At 36.8% G+C, this 27,564-nt stretch overlaps 2 protein-coding genes across 26 annotated transcripts in view; one reads left to right on the top strand and one right to left on the bottom strand.

Annotated features, from left to right (window-relative positions):
- The window catches only part of TM4SF20 (transmembrane 4 L six family member 20), a 34,498-nt gene extending 33,679 nt beyond the window's left edge, over nt 1-819 (top strand). Inside the window, exon 4 of the mRNA XM_036755704.1 lies at nt 531-819. Coding sequence (XP_036611599.1) covers nt 531-819 — 289 coding nt within the window. The remainder of the gene's footprint in view (nt 1-530) is intronic.
- Nucleotides 820-4,766: 3,947 nt separating this feature from the next.
- MFF (mitochondrial fission factor) overlaps nt 4,767-27,564 on the bottom strand; it is a 45,581-nt gene continuing 22,783 nt past the window's right edge. For 8 of the 25 annotated variants that reach the window (XM_036754849.1, XM_036754848.1, XM_036754843.1 and 5 more), the window contains 7 exons: nt 26,396-26,487; nt 23,946-24,020; nt 18,356-18,514; nt 13,429-13,461; nt 11,798-11,854; nt 7,405-7,489; nt 4,767-5,650 (listed from right to left, as the gene is read on the bottom strand). In XM_036754849.1, the coding sequence (XP_036610744.1) occupies nt 5,519-5,650; nt 7,405-7,489; nt 11,798-11,854; nt 13,429-13,461; nt 18,356-18,514; nt 23,946-24,020; nt 26,396-26,487 (633 nt within the window). In that variant the 3' untranslated portion in view covers nt 4,767-5,518. The remainder of the gene's footprint in view (nt 5,651-7,404; nt 7,490-11,797; nt 11,855-13,428; nt 13,462-18,355; nt 18,515-23,945; nt 24,021-26,395; nt 26,488-27,564) is intronic. The other 17 variants (XM_036754866.1, XM_036754858.1, XM_036754860.1 and 14 more) reach the window with 5 other exon arrangements.

The following is a 27,564-nucleotide window of genomic DNA, read 5'->3' on the forward strand; positions in this document are numbered from 1 at the left end:
ATATTTCCAGCCCTACCTAGGGCAACCTAACAATAATTATCATATGCACATTGCTCATCAGTGGATTATTGGTGAGTATGCCGTATGGCAGCTTAAAAGTCAGCTGCAGGAACGCAAAAGAGCATTATTCTATATAATAGTAAACAGTAAACATGGACCTTTTTCTCTAACAATGACAAGAATGTTTTCAGGCTAAAAGCTTCTGATCTTTCACAATTCTGAGTGTAGCCATGTTCCATTTAAAAAGAAAACCATCTTAATGAAACCTATTTTAAAATGGATTTTTACAAAAAAGGCATGGGTCTTTGAATTCTGCTCAAGAGAGAAAGGATAGCAGTGCGACTTTGCACAAAATCAGCTGCATTCATCTTGGGTCATACAGATGGGGGCGAGGATTTCAATATATCACCCACAATTTGTCAGGTTCTTCCTGACATCTACATCGAAGTCCAGCTTGCCATGTTTCAGATTTATTGTTATTTTCTGGCTGTATTGCTTCTGATATTTCTGATATCTTTTTTCTTTCCCAGTGACTTTCATCGATTTAATCAATCATTCGATAGTCTGAAATGGTTTTACAGTACATGTGTGCCCGATGTCCCCAGCTATTCTGTCACCGAAGACAGTAGAAACGTTACCCAGGGAACAAATACCTTGAGCTCTGAAGAAGACAAGCTTAAGATTATTCACCTTTCAGTATTTGCTGGCTTACTTTTGGTTGGGGTTCTTGAGATCTTATTCAGTGTCAGTCAGATAGTGATTGGGTTGTTTGGCTGCCTCTGCGGAGTTTCTAAGAGGAGAAGCAGACAAACATGGTAATAATATGGAAGCAAGGACAGTCTCTCCCTTTCTCTCTCTCTCTCCCATGAGATTTCCATTTTAAAGTGGAAATACAATCCTTTAGATATCAGTGTTGAGTCATTAGTCAACCACATGAAACTGATCTAAATGTAATTTTAAAGCCACATTTTATTTCATTTTCAATACTTTCAAAAATGCTTTCTCTATGTATTGTTTAAAGACAAGAAATGCAGTATATTTATTGAATAAAATAAACTAGAAAATTGTGTGAATATTCTCAGTATGATCACTCCTAGAATCTTAGTTTTTAAAAATGTTCTGCCTGGAACCAGAACATTGTATACAGTAACAGCAACATTGTATGATAATGTACTATGAATAACTTATTCTCAGTAAAACAATGATCCAACACAATTCTGTAGGATTTAGGATGATAGGTGCTGTCCATCTCCAGAGAAAGAACTGGGAGAGCCTGAATGCAGATCAAAGATACTTTTTCTTTATTTTTCTGTTTTTTTTTGTTCTGTGTTTTCTTTCACAGAATGATTTATGTGGAAATGTGTTTTGTGTGACTACACATGTATAACCTATGTCAAATTGCTTGCCTTCTCAATGAAGGGAGGGAGAGAGAGTTTGGAATTCAAAATTTGAAAAAGAATGTTAAAATTGTTTTTATATGTAATTGGGAAAACATTAAATATAGGAAAAATGTTCTGTCTGAATGCAGTGTAAGGTCTTATAAAAACTGACAACTTACAGATATTCCCTACATTATTGCTATAATAAAACAGCATCATTAAGAATTTGTGGATCTATTATTTTTAATAAAGCCATTTACCACTTTGAAATGTTAACTTGTTGGAAAAAATTGTAACATTTTAAAATCATGGTCATGTAATTGAAATACTTATAACTAGTTAAGTTTATGAATCACTTACCTTGATTTTAATTGGACAATTTTAAAGCAGACATTGTTGCCAGAGTTTTTCTCAATGTCCTGATAATAATGTAAACGGATGGAGAGCTGACAGTTCTCTTTAGGTGCCCAGTAAAGGGCAGTGGAGTTTTATACTTCCCTCAGAGACTCCAGGAGATGACAAAAGAAAAAGCATTCAAAGACATCTGTTCAATTGAGGTACCTAGCAAGAGAATCCTAGTTTAAGGAATAGGAAATCACTACGGTTAGGAGATTCTTGATACTGGGTAACAATCCTGAGTTGAGAACCAGAGGCTTCTTGCTTTTTGGAAGTGTGTGCCCCTTCTAGCTTCGAGTGACTCTACCCTGAGGGCCAATTCTATTATTACAAAAAAAAGAACACATTCTTTTCTGGTATTTCCCATGGTAGCTCTTACCCAAAAGGTCATTTCTCAAAGCATACAGAAATCATACATTTTAAAAGATAAAGTAAAGTATCTTTGTAGTTTGGCTTTTAAGAATTTAATAATTACTTAGTTCATAGTCATTTCTGTACACATGCTGAAACTTCAATGCTCATGTGCTATGCTCATTCCCTTCTCAATGTCATGGTTCATAATTCTATCACCTATAACACGCTCTCTTCCTATCTGAATTCTACCCATCCTTCAAGGCCATTCCATGACTTTATTTTTCATAATAACATTCTTCTTCTGCTTTCTCAGAGGATCAATTGTGCTGTATGATTGGGCCACACATTTTGGCACAAAATTTCTTAGTCTATTACCTTAATAGTTGCATGTATGTCTACTAAGACTTTGTCTTGGCTTTTTCTACTATGTATACATAATTAGACTGTTGGTTCCTTGAGAACAAAGCTCACTTCACTTCTTCCGTACCTTCTGGAATACCTGGGCAGTTAGTGCATAATAAATACTTGTTAACCTAAATATTACATATAAGAACATTCAGCTTACCCTTCTACTGGATGCCTATCAAAATGGTTCCATTCCAATGCCAAAGACACCCAATGAGGAAAGTTGAAAGACAGGAGGGGATTGCTTTTGAGGGAGAAAAAGTTATCTTGAAAATACACTCTGCAAAATCATTCTTCAAAATGGAAACTTCCTCCTGTGTATAAATTTACAAAAATCAGCATCTACTATTGTAAGTAGAAACATTTTAAAAGTATACACCTGAAACTATGTGTGTATGAGCATGTGTATATACACACATCGTATTTAGTTGTAAACATTACTGACTGCTATAGATTACAATACCAACAACTCAGAGACTGTTAAACTCTATGTATCACTTTTATCCTTCTCAGTTTAGATAGGTCACTGAAGCAAAAATAGAACATGTTTAGTTCTCATTGTCTAATATTAGGGCAGTGCTAAATATGGGGAAAAGCCTAGTAGATAATTTTAAAAAGGGTTACTTGGTGCAGTGGATAGAATGCTTGGCCCAAAGTCAAGACTCCTTTGTGGTTGAATCAGGCCTTAGACACTTACTAGCTGTGTGACCCTGGGCAAGTCACTTAACCTGGTTTGCCTCAGTTTTCTGATATGTAAAATGAGCTGGAGAAGGAAATGGCAAGCCTAAGAAAATCCCAAATGGGGTGATGAAGAGTAGGATGGCTGAAAAAGACTGAATACCACCACCACCTTTAAGCCCTTGAATTTCATGACCTCCCACTCAGCCTTTTACTGTTCAGAAGAATCAGAATTCAAATAGTTTCCACTTTGAGGCTTGCCCAGTTGAACTATTTATACACAAAACAGTCAGACAACTGAACTACTATTCTGGAGATTACACATGTGGCTTATTCTCCCCTATTTGGTGAGAAGCAGCAGTAACTTTTCCTGGTACCACCAGAGCCTAGCAAAGAACATATATGATACAAAGGGGTGCCACGCAAGTGAACACCAGCTGGTTGATGTGACATCAGCAAATGCCCAGGAAGTCCTAACTGGCATGATACATTTCATAACTTGGAGAGTGAAGTCCAGGTCACAGTGTTCTCAAGTCTTGTGTTCAACATACTAGCCTTAAGTTCTTTACTATAAATGATATTAAGAATGGGTACAAGTAGAAGCCTGAGAGCCATAATAAGAGGAGTCCACCTTCACACTAATAGAATTACTACCATTCTTCATTAAGTCTTTGACTACTTCCAGAGGAAGAATAATCTTCCACTGAAATTAATTATTTACATTCCAAATAACGAGATACAAATCTTTGGATCAATACTCCTGAGACCTCTTCCTTTTGGCTTAGCTGGCTACAGTGCATTAAAATACTGTGTACTTAGAAAAGTTTCTTTTTCAATGCCAAAAAACCCAGCACCACATACAATTACTTTTTGTTGCAGACCCCAACTTGAGATTGGGCTAGTGAGTACACGTGGTTAGCTGATATTCAAATGAGTCTCTGTATGAGTCAATCATAGAAAACACAAGACAATTTTTTGAGCATTAACACCGTATTACACCTGGGGAAGAATCCCTATCCCCTGGTTTCTTTTCTTTGAAAAGGCAAGTACCTGAACACTTAAGGTTCCCTGGTCCTTATCTAGAGTTTAGCATGCCAGGAGGGAGCTTCTTTTGTTGGCTTCCAGTACACTGGATATTCAAGGACATGGGGATTACATCAGTCTCTGAATTAAAAAAGAAAAAGAGCTGTAGGGTGAGTATTCTCATAACTGAAGACTCCCAGGAACAGGTTTCACTGGTGTCCTGCACTCTGTGAGATTAAGGATCTCAGGGGCCATACTATACAGTGAAAGGAAGATACAAAAACAAAATACTTCTCAATAGAAGATGCTTTATAGATATAAAAATAAGAAAGCTATTCATTATGCTGGTGTCATCCTCATCTACAGGAATCTGAAGATTCTAAAAGAAAGGAAAAAAAGTACATGGACTTCTACTATCGAGAAATCAATCATTCTATCCAGAGACTCAGAAGACATGCTTTAGCACCATATGTACCACATACAAATTCACAGTAAAAATGTGAAGAAATAAAATTTTTCAAAAGACAAACATTGCTTTAGTTTGACAGTTTATTAAATACACTACATCGGTACCTTTTCCGTAATCTTTTAAATCACTCACACGTGGACTTGCTTAAAAATGTATTTCATAGAAAAACATCTGCAAAATTAAGACTAAAATAAGAAAATACATATCACACACACCCCTGGATAATCTGCTGAAATGTTAGCAAGAATTCCTTTAATCTATTCTGTACATGTGCTCAATGAAGATACTTACGAAATAGGTGACTTAGTTCTTTTGAATCTGGCACCAGGTGGCAATGTTCAAAGTGTGCATGTCAGCTAAAGGGAAGCTGGTGCAAAAGTGTCTAATCACAAACGATTTCATCTAACTGTTTCAAACGCAGACAAAAACAGACACTACTGTTTTTTACAAATACTTTTGCAAATCCATTTTATAAGCCCTCTCTACTACCCAGAGAACTGGTGCAGTCTGTTCTCATGTAGGCAAGAGAAGCAAATCTTTTCAAAAACAAATTTAGGCTTATTTACAAAACATGCAAAGGGAGTTTATTTTAAGAAGGTGTTACCGCAAATATGATTAAAAAAAAAATACAACCAAGCAATAGGATGTCCCTTCAATTCTGTTCTAGGTCCTTTGTTCTTTCCCAAAGAAATACATTTTCAGTGCATGGATTATCAAACGGCATACATACAATGCAGAGACAGAAACAAAGAAGTTTGCAAATGCTTTATATTTCCAGGTGTTATGACAAGTATGTTAAGAGCTGAGGTGACCTCTAGCGGCGAAACCAAAGCCAGCTATTAAGCAGCCAGAAAGCTACGGTAATCGAATACATGACCATCTCTCTTTTTGCACGTTCTTTGTTTTCCTCTTCCAAAAGTTGGAGACGTCGATTAAGTTTGATTATCTAATTAAAAAAAACAAAAAACCAAAGTGTATTAGTGCCTGACATATTTAAGTTACTTTACAAAGTGGTATAATGAAGATGCCTTAAAAAATTTGTCACGAATGCTAAGTTTATTCTACAAATATTTACTATTGTGACATTTCCTAAATCAAACCAAACCAAACATATTTTTAAAAAAAATATCCCCCCAAATCACTTCATTACTATTACTATTATGCCAAACCCTCTTGCATTAGATGCTTTCAAAGGTTACTTCTAACAAAAATTCTAACATTCCATCATTCTTTGAACCTTTTCCCTCTTGCTGCTTGCCTAATGTCCTAATTTTCACTCCTCACTAGGTAGCTGAGGGAATGGTTGCCACCTAAAATGAATTCACATTGATGTAAGAGTGCTATACTCTAAGGAGGCAGTAGGGTGCAGCAGAGAGAGCCAGACAGAGAAACTCCATTCAAATCCAAGCTCTACCTCCCTTGGTTCCCCGTCTCTTGCAGTCCCTTGGGTAAGTCCTTTAGCCTCTCTGGGCCTCAGTTTCCTCACCGGTAAAATGAGGTAAGTGACCTCTGAGGTTCCTCTACCCTTAAATCTAGGATTCCATTTACTACAAAGCTAAACTGCTCTCATTCCACCCACATTTCTCCAACATATGAAGACCAGGAAAGACTTTGTCAAATTCCTCATGGAAACACGGCTGCACTTTCTACAGCATTTCAGGAAAGGCCTCAGGGGGATGGTATTTGAGCTGAGTTTCAAAAGTGACAAGATTTCTAAGAGACGGAGATACGGAAGGAGCGATGTTCAGGCATGGGGCTCGTGGAAGGGCACAGCGATGGGAGACGGAAGGTTGTGTGTGAAAAACAAGGTCCCAGGGTGGTTAGAGTGCAGAGTGTAATATAGAATAAGGCTGGAGAAGTGGCTCAGAGTCAAGCTGTGAAGGGTTTTAAATGCCCAGCTGAGAAGCTTGTCCATGTCTGAAACTTGGGAGCCTGAGTGCTGCTGGAGGCACAGAGGTTACATGACTTGCCCAGGGTCACATATCGAGTCTTCCTGATACTGTGCCCAGCCCTGCGCACACTGCACTAAGCTGCCCAACACAACTTGTTCTTTGTTCTTGTTCAGCCATTCAGTTGTGTCTGACTCTGTGATTCCACCACAGGGTTTTCTTGGCAAAGATACTGGCATGGCTTGCCTTTTCCTTCTCCATCCCCATTTTACAGAGAAACTGAGGCAAATAAGGGTTAAAGGACTTTCCCAAGGTCACACAGCTACTAAGTGTCTGAGGCCGCATTTGAACTCAGGTCTTCCTGACTCTAGGCCCAGCACTCTAACCACTGAACCATTTAGCTGCCTTAACTTGTTCTTAATGAATTCAAATTGAAGGCTGGAATAGGCCTTGGAAGCCATTTACTCCAATCTCCTCATTTTACAGATCAGGAAACAAGATGTCCAAAGAGATCAAAATGACCTGCCTAGGGTTGCTACATAGTAAGGGTCTGAGCAGGGATCTGAACTCGGGATCAGTGGTTTCAAATCCTGGACTCTCTCACTACATCACTTTGTTCAGAAAACCTTTCAATAATCTGCCCGATTTCCTCCTAAATTGTCTGTTGAGTACAGAGGTAGACAGGATGATACATCCAATTTCACAGCTGGCAGGAGTCGAGGAAATTCTAACATTTCTCTAGTCTCAAACCAAGAGCATCGGCTCTTATCAAACACTGGCCATGACATCTGAACTAGCGTTTTTTAAATACCTGACGTCTTAGGGAAGCAGCATCTACAACAGTCACGTCATCTGGTGTTCCTTCAATTGTTGCATCCAAAGTTGAAAGACCGTATCTGGTGGAGGAGAAACAGAAAAAGAGTTTAGGAATATAAAAGAGTATTAACAATGTACCAAAGACACGCAATGGACTTTATAATGTTCAGAAAAGACCTTCAAAATCTGTAGTAGTTACGGCCCACACCATCTGAACTGATACCAACATTGTGAGGTGACAAAGGAGTTTAGCTATCTAGATGACAGGGATAGGACCCAGATTAAGAATTTAGTCTGATGCCAAAAGGAGCCGCTGGCTGAAAAAGGTTTGTAAAATCTGCTTTAAATTCCAGATAAATGGGTGTGGGCAAGCTCTCATTTCCATCCAGAGTTATCAGCTAGAGGCTGGCATGGAAACAAATAATAAACATCCTATTCTGTCTGCTCCTGGGGAAAAATAACTTGCATCTTAAAAAGTATTAACAACTTGGTTTATAAATGTCTCTGACTTTTGACAGTCTGGCTGAAAAACAAACATTCTTTTTATTCATGTATTAGTCACACTCCCATACTGCAGAACTCTGTCTTACAGTGGGACTGCCACCTGCTAACTCCTACCCAGTGCAGTGACTGTTCTCTCCCTTTCCAGAGTTCAAGCCTCCATCTTCTGTGTTCTCCCACAGGAGGAGCAGCTTCCCTTCACAGACTAATCCTTATTTTCAGGTCCCAAACAGGCGTGCAAAAGTACTTGTATGACTTTACTATATAAGAAATGTGCACATGAGCAGGTTCATAATGTCCCCAAAATCTTAGTGCTGTCTTGAAGCTATGAAAGCCTAAAAGCTGTAAGCTAAAGCTTCACACTATACCCAGGCTCCCAGGGCCTGTGTAAGAGGGCAATGCAGACAAACCCTGGCATGTCATGTCTTACTAACTTGGGGACAAATACAGGAATTTCCTTCCCAAAGATACACAAAGATGAAATTTTTAAATCAATGACAACCTTAGGAACCAATGTTATAAATGGTACCGATAGGAGCCACATACGGCTTGCCATTCCAAAATAAAAGACAGAAACAAGTTGTAACAGTCTTACTTCTAAAATATGTCTTCATTACCAAAAAAAAAAAAAACCCAACAAAAAACAAAAATCCAACCAAACACCCAAAAAAAATAACAACAAAAAGAAACAAACACTTTTTTGGAGGGAGGTGCAACAGTAAAACAAAAATTTGTGGTACTAATTTAAATGAATTTTGTTGGCATTTTTCCCCTTTACTACTTGGAAAAATTAGAGACTACTTTGTTCTGGTTAACTAAATTTTCCAGATAACTGGGTTAAGTGTCTTTTGTTCCAAGTTGTATTGGTGAAAAATCATCCTAAGATGTCCTTCCTTGCCTCAGTGTGTGGGGTACCGGGAGTACAATTTAATTTTTGTCATACATTTTATCTTACTTAACATTAGTGATCAAGATATAGCGCGACAGAGGCCATGTGTCCTAGTAGAAGGAAAAAGCTAATCTTGATGCTAGGAAGGCCTAGGTTCCAGTCCTGCCTCTGTGTTTGACCATGGACAAGTCAATTAACCTCTGAGTTCTCTAGGCAAATCTTGGAGCTGAGAAGTAGGACAGAAGTTGCCGAGCTGCACTTGTTGACAAAGTTTCCTCTCTTGGGAATTCTCTACATTAATTAAATAACAAGTTTAGTCCTGGACCTAGAACCACAGGCCCTAGCTTCCCGGGGACTCATTTCCTTATTTACTTAGTGAAGGAGTTAAATGAACTAGACGGATGAGACAGATGCCAGGCCTTGAGGAGCAAGCAGGGAAGAGCGCTGTCCTTGGGAGCTGGCGTTGTTAAACACAGCTCTTGACAGTCACTGTTTGACCAGGGGCAAGTCGCAAAACAGCAAACAGAGAAAAAAATGGGAAGAGTAAAGGGCTAAAAATCCATATGGCGGCAGACTTCTCCCACATACCAGTACTACCAGTACTGTATTATTCTCCTGATATTATATATAGTAGGATTTGAAGAAAACAAAATATGGACAAACTAACACATAAAAATTCCTGAGAAGTCCCTAGATAACACCAATAGGGCATAAGCACTTAGACTACACAGCTGAAAAAGTCAAATCTGGAGACCAGAAATAGCCAATTACAAATGAAAGAGAGGCACTAAATTTTCTAAGCCTTCCATAAACTGTTAAGTAAAGTTTGGGGGCAGCTAGGGGGCGCCACAGGGCATAGAGCACTGGGCCTGGAGGCAGGAAGGCTCATCTTCCTGAGTTCGAATGCGGCCTCAGACACTTCCTGGCTGTGTGACCCTGGCCAAGTCACTTCACCCTGTTTGCCTCAGTTTCCTCATCTGTAAAATGAGCTGGAGAAGGAAATGGCCAATCACTGCAGTGTCTTTGCTAAGAAAACCCCAAATGGGGTCAGGAAGAGTCAGACGTGACTGAAACACGACTGACCGAGGCTTACCCATCGAAGAAGTCTAAGCGAGGAAAAAGAAATCTGACGTGTCTTAATGAAACTTGCAACGGGCAAGCACGTCTCTTAACACAGTGTCTGTGCTAGGGTTCTTAACCTTTTTTTTTTAATCATGGCAGTCCAGAGAAGCTGATGAATACTGCTGTTTAAATACAGAGTAAGATGCACAAGGTTACAAAGGACACCCATATATTAAAATAGTTATCAAAATATCAATAAATCCACAGGCTCCAGGTTAGAAATTTCCTGGTTTCCAGGAATTTTTTTTTTTTGGAGTGGGGAAGGCAGGGCAATTGGGGTTAAGTGACTTGCCCAAGGTCACACTGCTAGTATGTCAAATGTCTGAGGCCGAATTTGAACTCAGGTCTTCCTGATTCCAGGGCCTGTGCTCTACTCGCTGAGCCACCTAGCTGCTCCAACACCTCACCTTTTTAATTAAGGTCTGCAAGACTTGAAATTGAAAATTATAAGAAAGCAGAGTCAAAACACTATTGGCTAACAGTCATAAGACCTACAAAGAAAGGAGAAGTGGGTCATAGAAAAAAACGGAAGAAATTGTCATGAATTTAATTACCTTAGTAAAAAGAAAAATTCAAGTGTAGCCGGTGTCCAATAATGTCCCATTTTTCAATACTTCTGCAACCAGTTCCCCACTGAGAAGGGGGATGTCTTGCTCCCTCCAGTAGAATGTAAGGCAGGGGCTATTTTGCTTTGGTGTCCCTGATGCTTCCCCACATTTAGTTTTGGTCTGCACCTGTGATTTATCAGTATAGGGAAGGCATGATGGGCAGGCATGTGATCTGCATTAGGACGTGATCTGCATTACTGGAGGGAATATACTACACCCCGGGAGATCACAGAGTCCCTGATTTCTTTGAATGTTTGTTTTGAACATACAGATGTAGAGGGCCAATGACAATGGGTAAAGCTATGTAAATTCCCACCAATGGGAGGGGAAAGAAAGGTCTGAATTATATATGGAAGAGCTGAATTAAGAAATTAAAATCAAAGTCATTTTTAAAGTTTAATTAGGTTATCAACTTTATTTCTGCAAATTAAAAATGATTCCTAAGAGACCTAATGCACTTACGAACCATATCTATGCTAACACGAAACATTAATGTGTAACAATGGAAGAACCTTAAGAAACAATTAAATGTCATAAAATCAAGACTTGAGAGAAGCAATGTGATACAGACTGGCCATCAGAGGGCCAGGGTTTGAGCACTGGCTCTGTGGCCCTTTAAACAACTCTCTTGTCTTTCTTTGACCTCAGGATTCCTCATCTACAAAATGAGGAATGTGGTTTAGATCAGTGGTTCTTAATCTTTTTTTTATCATGGATCCCTCTGGCAGTCTGGTAGAGCCTGTAGGACCCTTTCTAAGAATATTTTTAAATGCAAAAATTAAACACAGCGAATTACTAAATAACCTAAATGAGATACACTGAGAATACAAGAAACACAGAGATAGAGCTATCAAAATACACATACAAAAAAAAGTTCACGGATGCCGGGTTAAGAACCCTGGTCTAAATGACATCTAAGGTCCCTTCAAGGCTTTTATTTCCGCAATTCTATGAGTCTATGGTTGTCTTTTTACTGTGCCTTTTTTTTAAAGTATGACTGGGTCCCACAAGTTGTCAGCTCACTGAAAGTAAAAGCAACTGAAGTTAACTGTCGAGATAAAGAAACTACCTGATACACAGATGCCAGAATATCATGAGTAGTAAAAGCATTTCCCTTATAGGTGACTGAATCATAAAAATGAAAACTAAACAAATCCAAGGTGTATTAGAAAATTCAAAATTTCATAGATCTATAAGAGACCAAACTTTATGGAACTATTTATTTACCCTTGATTGGCAAAAAGGCTCAATGAGGACACCCGGTTTACCTGATATCATGATGAGGGTTAGAAGTGGCAGCCGCGGACCCCCCACGTAACACTGGCCTAAAGCAGGGTTTTGCAGGAAGTAGGCACGAGACAGATCAGGAAACAGAGAGGAAGTAATGAAAAAACACAAAAGCGGGGAAAAAACAGGACAAAGAGAAATGTCAAATATATTAAATTATATTGTATAATATTTCAATACAATATAATGTTACCTAAAACAATTTTAAACAAGTCCGTATTTTAAATGCCTTCCTTTTTATATTTTTCGACAAATAAAATTGTTGAAAACCTAGATTGCATATATGCTTCTGTGACAAAAGTGTTCATAATATAAATCTGTCATTTAAACTTCATGAAACTCAAGGAAAATTTTATCAAAAAGTCCTCTGGAATTTCTTTTTGATGAGAAACTTCAAAAATATGTCTCAGGATCAAGTAGTTGCACCTGCATGATCATGGTTGCTCATTTGATACAATCAGTTCTACTATGTTCAACCATAATTGTAATTTTCAACTAACTATGGCTTTTTTTCCCATGGCTCCCCCAACTCCCCACCCCACCAGATCATTTATCTCAGTCTTGGACTTGTTGTATGACTTCATTTCTTTTATTATATTAAAAAAACAGAACCCACTGAGTATGAAAGACCTTCAGTTCTAAGAGCAGAGATGTACCCCTCAGTTCTGGAGCAAAAAAGGTCACTCAGGGGGATGCTGGGTTTTAGAAGCAGGAGCAGGGAAGGCAGCATGCAAATCTCCATAACTGAAGTTTAATCTCCAGAGACAACCAAGACTGACATACAGGGCTGCTGGCAATGAAGGCTAAGGTGCAGTGGAAAACTGTGTGGGGAACTGAATTCAAGGACTGAGCACTGGACTTGGTTCTAGCTGGGATAATTAGAGTTCAGCACTCAGACAAGGATTAATGCCTTTCCCACTAAATTAAAAGCTCTAGAAGGCCATGAAGCAACCCTCCCCAAAGTAGTCAGCAAAGTTTACTGAAATAGAAGGGAAAATGAAAGGGAAGAGTAGAAGAGAAGAGAAATTCTTGTATTCTTTTTGCTCAGTATAATTTAATTCCAGGTACTATGAGGTGCTGTCTGATTCTGTATTTTGTATCCATAATAAATATTTTAATACCTTTGGAGTTGTCGCCTCCAAAGATTAGTAAGGTTCACAGGACTTCTGGTCACACTGTAATTCATTCTCATCTAATGCGACCTGAAAACCCAATGATTTTAATGTTTGTTTTTACTAAAGGCAGCACAAGGATATCTATCCTAGGCTAAAGATGCAGGGTTTCGAGTGGAAATGCTAATGTACATTTGGGGAGGCTCATGAAACTTCTATTTTGTTAGTTAAGTCAAGGGAGAAGTAAAATTGCATCTTAAAAATTTGTGACCTATCTGAATTATTATTGAAACACCATCCAGAATATGCTGGTATTATACTTGTTAAATAAATGTTAGCAGAAGCCACTGTTGTTCCTCAAGTTACAACAACAGATGAGGGTTTGAGATCTGAAAAGCACATTTTATTCAAACATATCTGCTGCATGAACAGTATGAAAGAGTCACTTCCGCCACAAAGATTTCCATTCTATAATGCACAGCCAAGAAGCCAAAGGTTACCTTTCACATCGCATTTCATTTTGTCTTCTCAAACTGGTAATTATAATATAAAGGCAAATTAGACAGGCATCTGGCAGAGTCACATATATATATACACCATTTTCTTTTATGTAGCACTAAAATTCTAGTTTCCTTAACGGGTAGCCTTTAATGTGGAATATTTTTTCCTAAGTTACTGTTAACTAGAATGGTTAATTCTAGGCTGTGGCAACTGGCAAAGTGCATGGTAGCACAAAGATAAAAGTTTATATTGTTAACAATATGCTGCCTAATAGAGAAGAACTATCAGGTAAACACATCTGTGGTCAGTCAGCCCTACTGCAAAGATTATTGGGGTGAAGATGTTTCTTTTATATACTAATGTAAATTGCTGTAGCAATATTTTGAATGGCAGAACAGAAATAAACAATTTTACACAATTACATAATCCAAATTAAGGGAAGAATGTCAATTACAACTCTGCATTTCCCACCTTACATTTGTGCCTGTGTATTTTGTGTGTGTGTGTGTATTGTAAAAAATTATTGGGAAAATAACAAAGCCTATAGGACACATTTTGAGGCCTGATAACCATTACAATGCCTTTTTTATTATGATTTAAATAATATTCTTATATTAAAATGGGATTTTCTCTTTAAAGTATCAATAATTTTTACACTGGATGGACACTTTTAAAAAAGCTATTTTGCTAGTCTCACAACAAAATTATGTCAATGCTAATTTGTTCTTCAAAGATAAGACAGATGAACTTCCGTTAGTTTACTTCAAACTGCATACACAAGTGAGTGGATGTGTGAATGCAATATGAACAAAACTGTGGCCATCAGTAGGTATTTTCTTGTAATCACTGCCTTAAATGAGTAAAAGACAAGGACCAAACACAGTGTTTTTGAGACGCTTCTTCTCTTATCAAGGACTAAGCCAAAGCGGCCCTTATGTCCTTGGGACACTAGGTCTTGCTACACACACTGCCCTTCCGGGAGCATGAATGAGTCTAGTGGAAACAGTCACCAGCTCCACAAAGACGCCCGTGGAAAAGAATGCTGGTTCAACTGTCTAACTCATCTGTGGCCCTACAGGTACTCACTCTAATTACTCTTACTGTAATATTTAGTGACAAGCTCAATAGGTCATATCAGTCAAACAGACTATGGAGATGTTCTATTATATATGCATACATGTACATGTGTATGCATGCGTGTGTATACACACACGTATACATTCAATAATTTAAAATTGTAAGCTGAAGACCTGTCATGAAATGACACTAATTAAACATATGAAATGAAGATTATGATGCATTCTTCTATTAGTTAATCTGGAAGTCATATAATTTAAATCTCATTCTAACTTGGTAGCCCTTAATACATGTACCTTATTTTTGCATGCTAAAATTCCAAGATTTGTAGGTCAAAGATTTCTAAAACAAAATGAGCTTGAGTGCCAGGAGAACATCAAAATGGAAAACAATTCAACCTACCTAAAATAATTCAAAATTTGCTTTAATTTGTGTATGACAATGTTCATTTTTAGAATTAATGTTATTTTATCGATTACCAAATGCATAATAGGAGCAACATTAAAGGGACACTGTCAAAAGTTATAAATATGTTATTTACTAAATTAATGTGAAAAAATGTTTCCAGAATTTTTTTTAATGATGTGAGTTTTCACTGTACAATTACAAACAAGAGGCGAAGCAAAACTGACCTATTTTCATTGTCCATTCCGAAATGCAAAAAAAGTAATCACAGTGATAAATTTAAATCGGTAATTTTAAAATTAAAAAAAAAAATCAGTGTCCTTTTAATAAAAAAAAAGGGCACCATGATACAATTACAACAAAGCAGACAGAGAAGCTGATTGGAAAAAATCCCCAGAAGCTCAATAGCACAATAGCTCTAGCTCACTTAAAATTGCTCTTTCTGAAGGGGACAGGACCAAAGTTAAGATACCTCATTAAACCCAAGAGCAAAAATTAACAAAAGAAAACAAAGTCATCCTATAGAATAATAACAACAAAAAAAAGCATTTAAACCTGTATAAGCAGCATAACTTTGTAATCATGCAGATAAATAATTATCCAAATTTCACATTCCTATTTTTTGATTTCTAAGAAGTCATGCTATGAGATTCCTGAAAGAGGAATTTTACTTGCTGCTGCTAACTTTGAATAAAGCTTATCTAACATGTAGAATTTAAGAAATTTGAATACAACATAAAACTTTTCCTAAAGAAACAATGCATCGAGACTGTATACTTACTTAGGAAGAGAATCTATCATTACAAGCTGTGAGTTAATAAATATTTTGTGATGTGTCTAAGAGACCAGGCAGCGCCATTATGAATACAACTAATCCATGAATAATTAAAAATTATCTACATTATACATACTAGTTGTGCTGTAAGTGGTTAAGGAAAGATTAAAGGCTTGAAGTGGCCTTACGTAATAGACTAATTCAATCGATGTCTTGGTCTAGTAAGCATTCTGCAGCTGTACCAGTGAATCTGATGCAAATTCTTTCCATCTAACAAATGGAGATATTATTACTGGCTTAGTTATACTATAGTGACCTTTCTAGGAAATATCCAATTTATTTCATCATGATGGAATTTTATTATAATTTAATACAAATTAGGGCTCTGGAACTTGGAGGGTTTTTTTTTTAGCATTCATGAACAGTCATTACAATAGCATTTATTATACTAGAATTTAGGGCTATCTAAGAAATAGTAAAATCCCTACAGAGAGATATGCATATACACAATAACTACAAGCCAGAGAAATATTCACACTCAGTGGACATGTAATATACTAGCCTTGAGTACCTTTGGTTCATGTTCTTTAAACTGAGGACTTCTAGACCATGCCAGATATGTGAGATTGTATAGGTACAGTTCTGCGCCATTTTAAGTTTAAGAAAATTCCTATTCGGGGACATAGTGACTCTAGAAAAGTCCCAGGACTTCCAGACTGTAGACGAGAAGACCCCAATTTACAAGCAGACTGCAGAATCACTGTACGATCTCTCTCTGCAGGCCCAGTCTGGCATCCCTCTAACAAGAAGGGAAGAGATCCCAGAGCAGCTCCTCTCATGGTCTAGAATGATGGGCCAGGTACCCTGACATTTGATTAAACCAACAGGTCTTGTGTAAACAACAGCTAATTGGTCTCCCACTGCCTCATGTATGTATACAGACTGGGGTGAAAAGTGGCAAAATTGCTTTCACAATAAGCCACATACAGTAATACATATATTTTCAATACATGCTCTCTTAGGAAAGAGATTGATGAATAGCTCTTTTAAAGTACAGACCAGCTATGGTGTCAGGTCTTCACAAAATAAAGTTAAAATTACAGTTACAATATCAAGCTACATTTTTAAAAATTTTGCTTTATTGCTATAATGTGTACAAGAGCAGCCTAGAAAACTACACATTATTCATTCTTTTACTGAAGCTACTGTATTACAGATAAGCTTCAAAAGCACATGTTCGCAGTACACTTAAAATCACCCTGGGAAAGTAATTTAATATCTGAAGCTTAGCTTCCACATCTGTAAAATGGAGCTTCATGATAACTAAAATTAATTCTATCCTGGAGTGGTGGAGAAGAACGTGCTTTCCAAACCCAAAGTTCTATATAATTGTGAGCTTTAATTAAAGATGTTTAAGAGGTCATGTCATAACACTAGTGGATAAAGAGCTGGCCTCAAAGTCAGAGAGACTGAGTACAAAGGCCCATCTCTGACAAAAACCTGGGAGGAATAAATTGGCTTCACTTCCCACAGGCAGCTCTACAATATTAAATGTCAGAGTAATAGTTGATTTGCATCAGTAAAGACTTTACCCACTGGGCTTTCCCTAATGAAGTCATGATCTCCTCCCTCACCTTCCAATCCCTCAGATAAAGAGGATCAGCAAAACATTGGCCATAAAAATATTACTGAAAGAGCATTCTGAAATGCTTTTAAAGAAATACTCTCAATATAAGCTATAAACGTGGGCACAGTCAGTGTCAAAAGAGGTGCTAGCTTTGTAGTCTAACGTACCATTCAAGTAAGACAAGAGAGAAAAAAACAAGGTAAAATTTAGCTACCTACAGTAACTGTAGTGTTTTACACGATTAGGAGTAAACATGAATAAGTTAGTCATCTGCTGTGATTAAAATCCAGTATTTAAAAGTAGTCAATAATTATTCATATCAAAATCTTCTAGTTTTGTAAATAAGCTGATGTGCCTACGTATGTGTTCCAGATGTTTTCAATCATGTCTCTGTGATTAGACAGAAAAAGCCTAAACTTCTCCTACACAAAATGATAGCATATGAGAAAATCTAACCAACATTACTTTGGATAAATGTTTGGATAAACCTTCTTCAAATGTGTTTTAGTTCGATACAGGAATAAGAATAGTGGCTTCAACTAGAGGGCCCAGCCTTCAATTCTGGCTTCGCAATCCTCTGGGCCTCTCAGCTCCTCGCCTGTAAAAGCTCTACAACTGTGACTAGATCATGTCCGAGGGCTCTTCATACAATAAATCCTATGAGCCTGGGGAGGTCAATCTTATTTGTACAAGTAACAACAACTAGTTATCTCTTGGCATATCTAATATCAAGCATCCAGAATAAGTGAACTAACTAAACCTTTAAAAAACTGTTCACCCTCTGCAGTTAGAAGCTAACTGTTGTACTTTACCAAGGGGAAGAATTAGAGAATACCACTTCAAGAAATGTGAATTTTGGACAATAAGTTAAGAACACTGAAAGCAAAAGAAAGCAAAACAAGATGTTTCATCCAATGCTAGTTAGAAAGAGGAGGTAAGGAAGAAAACACAAAAGACACCACACTCCACTAACAAGAAGCCAAAAATAATAATAATGAAAAACAAAGCAGTAAAGCTGGAAGAGTCACTGATGGCCAATCACCTGCGGTTTTCATCCAGCACATCCAAGACCTGCTGGTAAGCCCTACGAGTAGAAGACTGGATAAACGACAAAATGCCCCGAGCAGAGTAAAGATTAGATCCATCTTCGGGTAACATATGGGGAGGACAGACACGCGCCTGTTGTTGTGATGGTGTCACACTGTTTATGCAAGCACAGCAAATGAAGAGAAAAATACTGGAGTCAGATTTTAACAAAACTTCAGTTAAATATCTTCCCCAAACATTTATACTTCATTTTTCTTTCCCTTTTCCCACCCTCCATTTTTAGCAGATAAAAAAAGTCAACCCAAAAAAGTTAATAATATATTTCACTTAAGAAAAAAATTTCAAGACTAGATGGCAAACAAGAATGTTAGTTTTTGTACCAAAATACGAAAGTCATCCAACTGCATCAATATGAAAGAGATCATAAGACAGCAGATCAGTTCCAACGGGGCTGTCCCCCTGCCTTGGAGACATCTTCAGTTTACCCGGTATTCAGCCTGAAGTAAACACATGTCTAAGCCAGTGAACTGTATGCCTCCATGATAATTAGAATACTCATAAAGAGTTATAATATGCAGATGTCAAAGTTCAAGCACATGAATGAATATCAGCCTATATAGTAACATGTTAATTCATGAACCTTCCATTTAAAGAGAAAGGAAACCGTTAATTGGAAATCAATTTTTAAAATATAAAAAGATGAAAGTAAATGTCTAAGTTCTGTAAAACTGTAGAAAAACATTGTGATTACTCATTTGTCCACACTCATGTGCACTACTGAAAATTACTGAAATAGTAAAAAAACAAATTTGAGAAAGAAATCAGAACTTTTTTTTTTTTTTTAACAAGGCAGTACTGCCTAATCTTTGGAGGACAAAAATGCTTTTTAAAATTAGGAAGAGAGTGGTCCATTGCTACTTCTGAGTGACAGTACTCTGAACCTTTTATTCATATTTAGCCCGAGATTTGCTTTCTTTGGCTCCACCTCCAAGGCCTCCTAAAAGCTGAGCACATTTGAACAACTCTATTATATTTGGTTACCTGCCAAATAAACTCTTCTTAAGATTGGAAAGGGCTTTTTGGTAACCTTAATAATCTTGGAAGATGTTAAGTTCAGCATTAGGTACTAGGATAGTACACAGATGAGGCACTCCACTGCCTGGGCCAGTTACTCATGACTGCGTAAAAGGAGAATTATGACACCCAAGAGAAGTGAATATTACACATTCTGCCTTTGTGACAAGGTTAGCATACATGATGAATTTTATCTTTCTATGTTGAGGTCAAAGAATGACGACTGAACCCAGGCCAATGATACCGATGGCAACGGACCAAGTAAAATGAAGATGTTTTGTTTATTTTGGCTTATGTGAGACTTCTGGATGTGCCTGGAATTTCTTATGAAGTTGCAAGATGAGTGAGGTTAATTATGGAGAAGACAAGATTTTGGAGTCCCATGATATCAAACCTTTAGGAACTCTTTGAAGAATTTTTGAGTATTTCAGATGCTAATTACTAAGTATTAATACTTTATTAAGCATGAAACCATTTGTTCCTGGTTATTTACACTAGAAGAGGCTGAGCCAAATATTGTCAGGGTTAAAAGCTGAATTCTGAAATTTTGGTTTCAAATCCCCAACAATTTAGGAATCTAGTTTAGAGCCGTGGGCAAGGTTAAAAAATGTCAGGGTACTGCCACCTTACTGGTAGCTCTCCTAAAATTTTGTCTTGAGAATTGGAAATCTGTTCCTTTGAGCCTGTATCCTGACTTGCTCAAGTGCTTAGACTCAGTCTGTCGATTTGCCCATTCTTTGAATGTGTTTGCATGATGAGAGATGGTATATGGCAAAAGCCACCCTGAACTGTGGGATATTTAGCCTGTTGAACTGAATTCACTCTCTGCGACACCCTATAAACTGACTGAGAAAGGTAAGATCTGAAGATCCAGAGGCAAAATGCCCTGTAATAGCCAACAATGGGTTTGGAATTTACTCTTTTTAGGTAGAATGGGGAATGCCTGAAGATCTAACAATGGGAAACGTGGTTGTGAGTTCACAGTAGAGGAATGCCACTGGAACCTAGAAGCAAAGGCAGAAAATAAAACAAATAATCTGAAACAAATAATCTATCTCATATCTTCCAACCCACTGAAAAGTTTGTCTAGCAGCTAGACAATTCAACAGTTACCCAACAATTCTGTAGCACCAGCCAGGAACAACGATCAGCGTATGCACTGAAAGCTATGACTTTTGCCTAATCCTTTTCTTACCATTATGTTACTTCCCTGAGTTAGATACAAAAATTCTGATTTACATATCAACAGAAATATATGTCTATACATGTGTGTACACATACACACATAATATTAATTAAGCATTAATAGCTTAAATCATTTTGCACATGATGTCCAAGAATATAATGATAAAAAGTGAAGATAAGCTGAACCTTTGACCCTGGTAGCATGTTACATATGTTTTTGGTCCTTTAGAATTTAATGGTACCTAAAGAGCTAAGTGAAAAATCATCTCCTGTAAGGTATCTCTTGTGTCAGAACTGGCAACACAGAGAAGTTTATTTAAGTTCTGAAGACTTAAGTTTTCTTGGATCATAATATAGTAAAATAAGAAAAAGTTCTAAAAGTAAAACTTGGGAGAAATACTTAAGAGACAAGAGATGAAGGCTACTGTCTTTATCAGTGACAGTAAGAGAATACCTTCACTACCTTCTCCTCCTAAACCGCATCATCGATAACATACTCAGCTATCTTCTTGTTTCTCAATGGGAGATCTACAGTGATAAGGACTCGACCCTGTGATTTCATCAGTAAAGGGAACACATTCAGTCAAGGCAGGTCAGCACCTTCTTTACAACATCTCATCTTAAAAAGTTGTCTGGAGCACTAAACTGAGAAGTTTAGTGACTTGTCCAGGTCTCAAAACCTACCCATGCACATGTTTTGGAGGTAGATTTGAGTCTAAGCCTTCCTCTCTCCAAGACTAGCTATTCACTAGGTCATGTTGCCAAAAATTTATCTGACCTTTAATTTCATTTAAATTGAAAATGTCAAGTTGCCTTGTGTTCCATCCAAGTATATTACAGTACCTGATAAACTGAAAATCAACAGCTGTAAATCCAAAAAACAGGGAATGTCACATCAAGTGCCACTGCTAAGAGGGGTCTACACAAGTTAAAAGCTCATGATTGTTCTAGTCATAAATGCATTTATTTTTTGGAAGCCAATTGAAGAATTAGGCGAAGATCTCTACCTTAAAAATCACTGCCCTACAAGAGGAAGCAGTTCTGTGGGAGGAGGGGAGAGGGCAGGTGAGGGGGGAATGAGTGAACCTTGCTCTCATCAGATTTGGCCTGAGGGGGAATACCAGATATACTCAGTTGGGTATCTTACCCCACAGGAAAGAAGAGGGAGGAAGATTAAAAAAAAAATAAAAAATAAAAGGGGGGGGATGATGGAGGGGAGGGCAGATGGGGGTGGAGGTAATCAAAACAAACACTTTGGAAAGGGGACAGGGTCAAGGGAGAAAATTCAATAAAGCGGGATGGGTTGGGAAGGAGCAAAATGTAGTTAGTCTTTCACAACATGAGTATTGTGGAAGGGTTATACATGATACACATGTGGCCTAGGTTGAATTGCTCGACTTCTTAGGGAGGGTGGGTGGGAAGGGAAGAGGGGAGAGAATTTGGAACTCAAAGTTTTAAAAACAGATGTTCAAAAACAAAAAAACTTTTTGTATGCAACTAAAAAATAAGATACACAGGCAATGGGGCGTAGAAATTTATCTTCCCCTACAAGAAAGGAAGGGAAAAGGGGATGAGAGGGGAGGGGGGGTGATAGAGGGGAGGGCTGACTGGGGAACAGGGCAACCAGAATATAAGCCATCTTGGAGTGGGGGGAGGGTAGAAATGGGGAGAAAATTTGTAATTCAAACTGTTGTGAAAATCAATGCTGAAAACTAAATGTGTTAAATAAATAAATTTAAATTAAAAAAAAATCACTGCCCTAAGAACATGCATTCTTTCCTATATGTTCAGTTTTTTAGTTCTGAACCTCAAGAATTGACACCTTTTCAATAGCAAGGAAATTCAGGGGCAAATAAAGTGAACCAAATGTTAATGCATCAAATATCAGAATCAGAAGGGCCACCAGCGAAATTACACTTGGTCAGTGAAAAATTTCTATTGGCATTCAAGACATTTTCTGCTACCAAAAAAAGGGTACTGTTAAAAAAAGGTAAGAAACCAAACCAAAATATCTCATGACAGAAGCAGCAGAAAGGTTATCACCCAGATGTTACCCTATGAACAATGCAGAGCATACTATACTACTGAAAGAAAGCCATTAATTTCATACTAATGTTTAGCAACATTCCACCGTGGCAAAAGTTTCATTTAAATTTGTCTGCAAGTTAGAAAGGTTATAAAGAAAGTACTTAGGATGGTGTCAATCATGTTATTTTTATTGGTACTCTCTCTACTTCAGCCTTGCATAATAATCTGCTACGCAAGTATCAGCTAAATAATGTTAGAAGATATGAGTAGAACTAGATTAATCCGAATTTATTTGGCATCAATATTTATATGTTCTTTACTAAAAAATGAGTTTAAAGTCAATTGCTTTTCCCCCCAAGGATTTCTATGGGAAATGGTGTTTCTCAAACTGTGAAATTAAACCTCTTTGGTGACATGCTGGCTTTTTTCTGAAAATTTTTGAGCAAAAACAATCAAAGGGAAAACATTCATATTTTCACATTAACGATAAATTTCCTTGTTAACCCTCAAGTTGTAAATAATAGAATCCTCTTTTCAGCCCTATCTCAGGCAAAACAAGTGATTCTCAGAACTTAAATTAAAAGAAAGGCCAGTTGGTAAAAAACAAAATAAAAACAAAAACAAAAAAAAACAAAAAACAAAAAGCCATGCTCACTAACCCCACAGTGCTGTCATCTGCTTCTCCTGACAATGAAGAACTACAACAGCTCTTCAGTCCTTAGTATCAAGCAAGGACAGGTGCTGTGCATTAGATTATAGGTCAATGATTCTCAACCACCCAGGGGTGTGTAATTCTCTCAAAGAATCACGCAATCAGAAAAAAATTTCAAAACAGATCTTAGTTTTGGTTCATTCAAATGTTAAAGATTTGCCAAATGGTACTTTAAGGAGGCTGTTTTTGAAAACATAATAAACTCTAACTCCAATAAAACCAAGAATCATTGCTCTGGGTTAATTTTAATTCAGAACTCATGTGCCAGCATGAAATATATCAAAGAAATAATGTGTAAGTCATCCTATTTTCCTTCGTTTTGAATATATATGTGTATGCACACATATATTTGCACATAAGTGTTTACATGTATGTATATACACAGACACACAGACACACACACACATATCTTTCAAGGGGTCTGATGACATAGTTTGAGAAACCCTTAACTGAGGTATTCCAGAGCCAAGCAGTTAAGAGAATTAAGGCATTATGTGCTAATCATTTTGTAAAACAAATTAGTATTACAAACCTATAGAATTAAAACACTTCTTACTTGCAAAGAGCAGATCAGATAAAATCTTACGTGTATTCCGGGGCTGAAAGCGATGACTGGAACCTTGAAATTTTATTTCTTGGGGCAGAATCTGATCTGAGCCACCTTAAATAATAATTATGCTTCTTTTACATATTCATCTTTGTAACACACCAAAAAAGCTAAAAATCAATACTGCTGTTCAGAATCCACATCTGTGTTGATGGCTGGACATAGCAAGCACTTCCTATTGCCTCTTAAAAGTAACTTAAGAATTTGGCCTTCAAAGAACATAAGGTTTCAGCCTCCTGCTCAGTCTACTCCCATTCTTAATGACTCAGGGGGAGGGGGAATAATATAAATGGAGACCAAAGATAAAGACACAATTATGTATATCTTCATTTTTTGAGGAAAACCTGAAATTACATAAGATATTAAGAGTTTAATAATTTGGAAGGGGCAAATGAGTTTTATCCTGTCCCTATTCCTGCCTCATCATATTATTAACACAGCACATGTACAGTACTTAACACACAAAACGCCATCTAGTATTTATTTACATGAAAACATTCACTCTAACATTTATTTAAAGTGTATTTATTGAAGTTGTGATAAACCCTAATGAAAACAATTTTAAATTATATATTTAGGCTAAGCATAAGATTGAAGATGTCATATTCACAATATGTTAGGAATGATATCAGGAAAGAAACTGCAAGGTTCTGTTGCCATTAACATAAGAAAATATTGAGGTTAATAAAAGCACTTTTATTTGTCTACTATGAGAAATATACCACGTAATAATATTAAGATCTAGGAGAAAGCAAATGACTCATCACCTCAACTATACTTTAAGCAGAATGGTGAACACACACAATATGCAGTGATTCCTTTCCTTTTTTCCAAACAATCATTTAGCTATGTATGACGAAATTTAAATGACTGAGGTAGTAAGCTTTGCAACACTTATCTATTGTTTGCTTTTTTTGGTCTGAGATGAAAAGCGTTAAGCAAAAGGGTTTATAAAGAATCTAGCTTATATTATGTTACAGAGTTTGCTAAAAATTCTTTGTACTCTTTTATAAATTTTTTGAAAAGGTAATAACTCAGGTCCTTGATTCAGCTATTTTTGTAGGGCATAAAAGTTAATTATATTAACTAGACTGCCAAACTGCATGGCTATTTTCATAAAGTAACTGGAATCCTTGAATATGGCTTGTGTAAACCCCTTAGTATACATAGAAAACCTTTACGCTTTTTGCATGATTGGCTATAACCTATGACCATTTATAGATGATGGTGGGTAAATCATTTCTTTTCCATTTAGTCTTTCCCAAACCAACTATTTATTATCTAAATTTGTGTTTTCACTATGTAAACGTTTGGGATAAAAAGACTACACACATTAAAGGGAATACATTTAGCAAAGAAATTTTGATGCTTGCTTCCCTCCTATTCCTACAATTTCATCAAAGCAAATGAACACTTGGCTTCAAAATTTAATTGCTATTTCAGGTAACTTGCCCAAGAGAATTTTGTCTAATGTGAGGTAAAAATATATTAAAAAGAATCAAAACATTATTGCTGAAGACTCACTTCCTACATACAGCCTGCCCTAACCTACTTCTCTGCATTCTTAGACCACTCTAGCTTGTACATCACACACCGGCACTCAACTACCTTTTTGCCTTCTATAATTCTTGAGGAGTTAAATCCCATTTACCTAACGAAATGGAGAGCTCCAGTGTGGAAGCTGTATCTGCCACAGCACTAACAGAGAACACCTTTGCAGATAATTTTTTAATTTAAAAAAATCAGTGAAGAAGAAATGGTAATTATTTCCTCCCAAAACACCAATCCCATTAAAAAATACAAAGACTCTTAAAAAACCCTTGGTATTTAATTATTTTTAATATCTAAAATTTAATAAAAATTTTAAAGGATTCCTATTCCTATGATAATGAATGAATTTCTACTTTAAGACATCTAAAAACAGAGAAAAGGAATTGGGTTGTGATCTCACCAAATCAGAAAGCACAGTGGAAAAAAAACAAAAACAAAATTATTTAAAGATAATGATTCTATTTCTTTTTAACTGCATGTGTCCTCAAGCCCCAAGGAAGCAACCATATATAATAAAGATAGTATTGTTTTAATAACAATGTGTTGGATAAAAATCTCTCAGAACTAGTTAAATGAATTAAAAAGGCTCATCAGTTTAAGTTACACTTTGCAGGTGACTCCCAAATGAGCAAATCACATACAAACAGAAGTAAAGAAATTACTATATATATATATATATATAAATCAAAAAGGATGATATTACTGAAAATGCTTTCAACTGACATTTGGCTACACAAAAGAAAGGCTTCTCTAAGTCTGAAGCCAGCACTAACCTCACACTCAGGGTTGTTGAGGAAAGGTAAATGGAAGGGGATGGAGAGGGCAGCAGCTTGAGGTGGGTGGGTGTGGGGGGTTGTTTGAGGATGGGTGCTACTCACATGGAATCGTTTCTGACCAACTGTCCGTTTTGTCGTACAGCATTTTCACTCATAGACCTCTCCCTTTTCAGCCTGCCAGTTGCACGGACTTGCTAAAGAACAAAAGAGGGAAGGGGGAGGATTGAGGGAGGAAAACATATTTTCAGTGAGTATCCCATAATTTTGTTGTTTCTCAAAATAAAAACCTCTTGGCCTAATCCCAGAAAGCACCTAACTATTTAGAAAAGATTATAATCAAAGAAAGACAACTCAAGATGTCTGCAAAGCAGGTAATGATGAGGAAGAAGACACAAAAATCTAAACTTAAAAAGCCAAAAATTAGGGGGAGATTATTCACTTTACAGAAAAATCCATTGCATATTTACTTCAAAAGGCCATCTTACACAATAAAATTGAGATTCATCCATTCATGTAAATTCATTTAACAGGAACTTTTCAGGAAGTCATGTGTACACTGGGATTATGAATAAATGTTTTTATTCTGAAGACAAAGTAAGAAATTCAAAGTTCACTAAGTCTCAGTATAGTTTTGGAAACTCAACTCCAAATGGGTTCTTGTTTCCTAGCGTTTATCCAGGAAATTAATGAAGTCCCCAATTGGACTAGATGTAATTAAGACATCTATTTTAATCGTTGAGGGAAATAAAGGTAACCAAAATTGGTCTTTAAAACTTCAAATTTAGCTTACACCATCAAATTGTCAGTGAAGCAAGTGCCCTAAAAGGACTTGAAATGAACAATTATCTTTTTAGAGTTGTCACAATCAACATTAATGGACATTTAGGCAAAAGAAAAATCCTGGGAGCTAGGATGTCAAGTGCAGTTAATTTCAAAGTAGGAGATAAGCATTATATTAAATAAAACTTTGGTGGTGGAAGGTTCGTCAAACACTCTCCCTCAGTTTCTCTTTAGGGCTAAACATCTGGTCTAGGTAGAATAATTATTTTTCTAAAATGATAATTTTGCTTTTAAGACAGCAAGTTTTAATTTGGTCAAAGAAAGGAAAAAAAAACTTTTGATTTAGCAAAATAGCAGAATTTATTGACAAAGACCTCAAACGTGAGTTAAATATCAAATCATTAAAAAAAATTTTCATTACATGTCAGACTTAGTAACTTACCTTCCATGTCTAAAGGACTCATGAAACAGATACATTCGGGAATACTAAA

Source organism: Trichosurus vulpecula, chromosome 4, assembly GCF_011100635.1.
Source record: "Trichosurus vulpecula isolate mTriVul1 chromosome 4, mTriVul1.pri, whole genome shotgun sequence".
NCBI lineage: Eukaryota > Metazoa > Chordata > Mammalia > Diprotodontia > Phalangeridae > Trichosurus > Trichosurus vulpecula.